Below are 1,919 nucleotides of genomic sequence, written 5' to 3'. Positions count from 1 at the left end.
TTTCCCCAGGCTCTATCTGCATCACATAAATAGGACAACTCTAAGCCGTGCCAAGCTTTATCTTTAATAAAAGGGCACTGCTGGACCCTGTCTATACTACAAACTCAGTTCAACTGCAGGATAGATTGATTATGTGTCAAATGAGGCAACTGTGCTTTTCCACTCGAGAGCAACATCTCGCTGGAATACAAGAGCCTGAAGTCTCATGCATCAGATGATTAGACTTACCTAGGAGTGGCATAGTGAAGAGTTAGAGATGCAGCAGGGATTACAAGTGGTAATAAAAAGAAACTAGATGGACTTAAGCCTCTTGGCATGAACTGCCAAGGACACAAGTTTTACTCACCTAACCTCTTTTACACAGAAGGTCAGGTAGCTTTAAAGAGCTGAAGAAAGCGCTGTAAACCTCGATGTGTTGTTAATACAAGGCATAATGCCCACTGGCCAGTAGACTGTTAGAAAAGATAATTAGACTTCAGTTTTATTTTGGGGTGGAGGGTGGCAATGGGTTGTTAGACATGGGTTGGATGTTCTACAAGATTCAGAGCTGGTTGAAAGTTTGAGACGGCTTTTTGCATTAAGCCAACTCCATATATATGTTAGGAAGGACACTTGATGCCCAAAAGGTTGTACAACAGTTCTCCCAACTATACAGTTGTCCATTAAGATGGATATATTGCCAAAAAAACAAATCAAAACAAAACAAAAAAACCTTCCTTTTCAGATATTTCCTGGACCATTGTGGCTACAATACTCCAATCCTACTTTTGTAAAAAGAGAGACTGATGCAGGATTTCCCTCTGGCTTTTTGATGGTGGGAAACTTCTTGTATCTCTCTTGTCCCTACAGTACACAAGCAGAGAATGGTGTAAGAGATGCTGACCTGACATCCTCCAAGACAGACTGATCCTTTATATATATATATATATATATCTTTCTGAAGCATTTCAGGGGTGTAGGTTGTAGCCCTGTTGGTCCAAGGACATAGGCAGACAAGGTTATTTAGGTAACATTTGGTACTCAGCTTCAGTTACATATACTGTATCAAGGGCTAGAAAAAACATAACACTTTTCATGTTGAACCTATAAGCAAGGTTTGAGGCAAAGAAATAAGAAAGGCGAATTCAGAAACCACCACGCTGATACAAACTGGAACATCCATTAAATATGACTTTTCTATCAAAACTAGATTAAAAACAACAAAAATCAAGTAGCTTTTTGGTATTTACAGAAGACCAGAACATGCAACTACAGATGCAGAACCATATTTCATCCTGAAAATACCAGCACAGAATCGGAGTAACTTCATTACAAGAAGAGAAGTTAAAACTATATATACCAAGAGCCAACTAATGATTTAGGTGGCATTGCCTCAAGTCTACACGGCCATGACTGAAATCAGACTCTAACCTTCGTAGGCAGTTGCATGGTTCCAGTGAGAACACTGCTAAACAGTTCTGGAAGTACTTTTGAGAGCCAGGAGTTTAGAACTAGGATTGGCAAGCCAGACTGATCAACCATCGTCAATTGACTGCACATTTTTTTTGACCAGTCAAAGATTAGAGCAATTTTAAAAAACAAAACAAACATAAAACCAAAATACAACCTACATTTGTTGTAGTTTTCTTAATAGAAATGATTTTAACATTTTGACACATTTCTTAATGCAAAAGTTGTGCTTTTTCTGTGTATTGTTTGGACCTATTGGCAATTTTTAAATACAGTTTTTGATCGATATGACTGGTCAATTGACCAAACTTTATTTGATCAAATACCCAATCCTATTTAGAACACATGTCTGTCAATGCAACAGTTTAAAAAGTAGTCATGACTATGAAGCCAGGATCAATGCTGTAGCAGTTTAAGAAAAGAAAAAGCCCGCCCTACACCCCCCAGCCACCAACACTATACCTACCAGG

General features: G+C 38.5%; 1 protein-coding gene across 1 annotated transcript in view; it reads right to left on the bottom strand.

Annotated features, from left to right (window-relative positions):
• The window catches only part of TM7SF3 (transmembrane 7 superfamily member 3), a 32,167-nt gene extending 31,266 nt beyond the window's left edge, over positions 1-901 (bottom strand). Inside the window, exon 1 of the mRNA XM_025191721.1 lies at positions 884-901. Coding sequence (XP_025047506.1) covers positions 884-890 — 7 coding nt within the window. The 5' untranslated portion in view covers positions 891-901. The remainder of the gene's footprint in view (positions 1-883) is intronic.
• Between the last annotated feature and the right edge of the window lie 1,018 nt (positions 902-1,919).

Source organism: Alligator sinensis, unplaced genomic scaffold (assembly GCF_000455745.1).
Source record: "Alligator sinensis unplaced genomic scaffold, ASM45574v1 scaffold696_2, whole genome shotgun sequence".
NCBI lineage: Eukaryota > Metazoa > Chordata > Crocodylia > Alligatoridae > Alligator > Alligator sinensis.
This window is presented reverse-complemented; position numbering and strand designations above follow the sequence as displayed.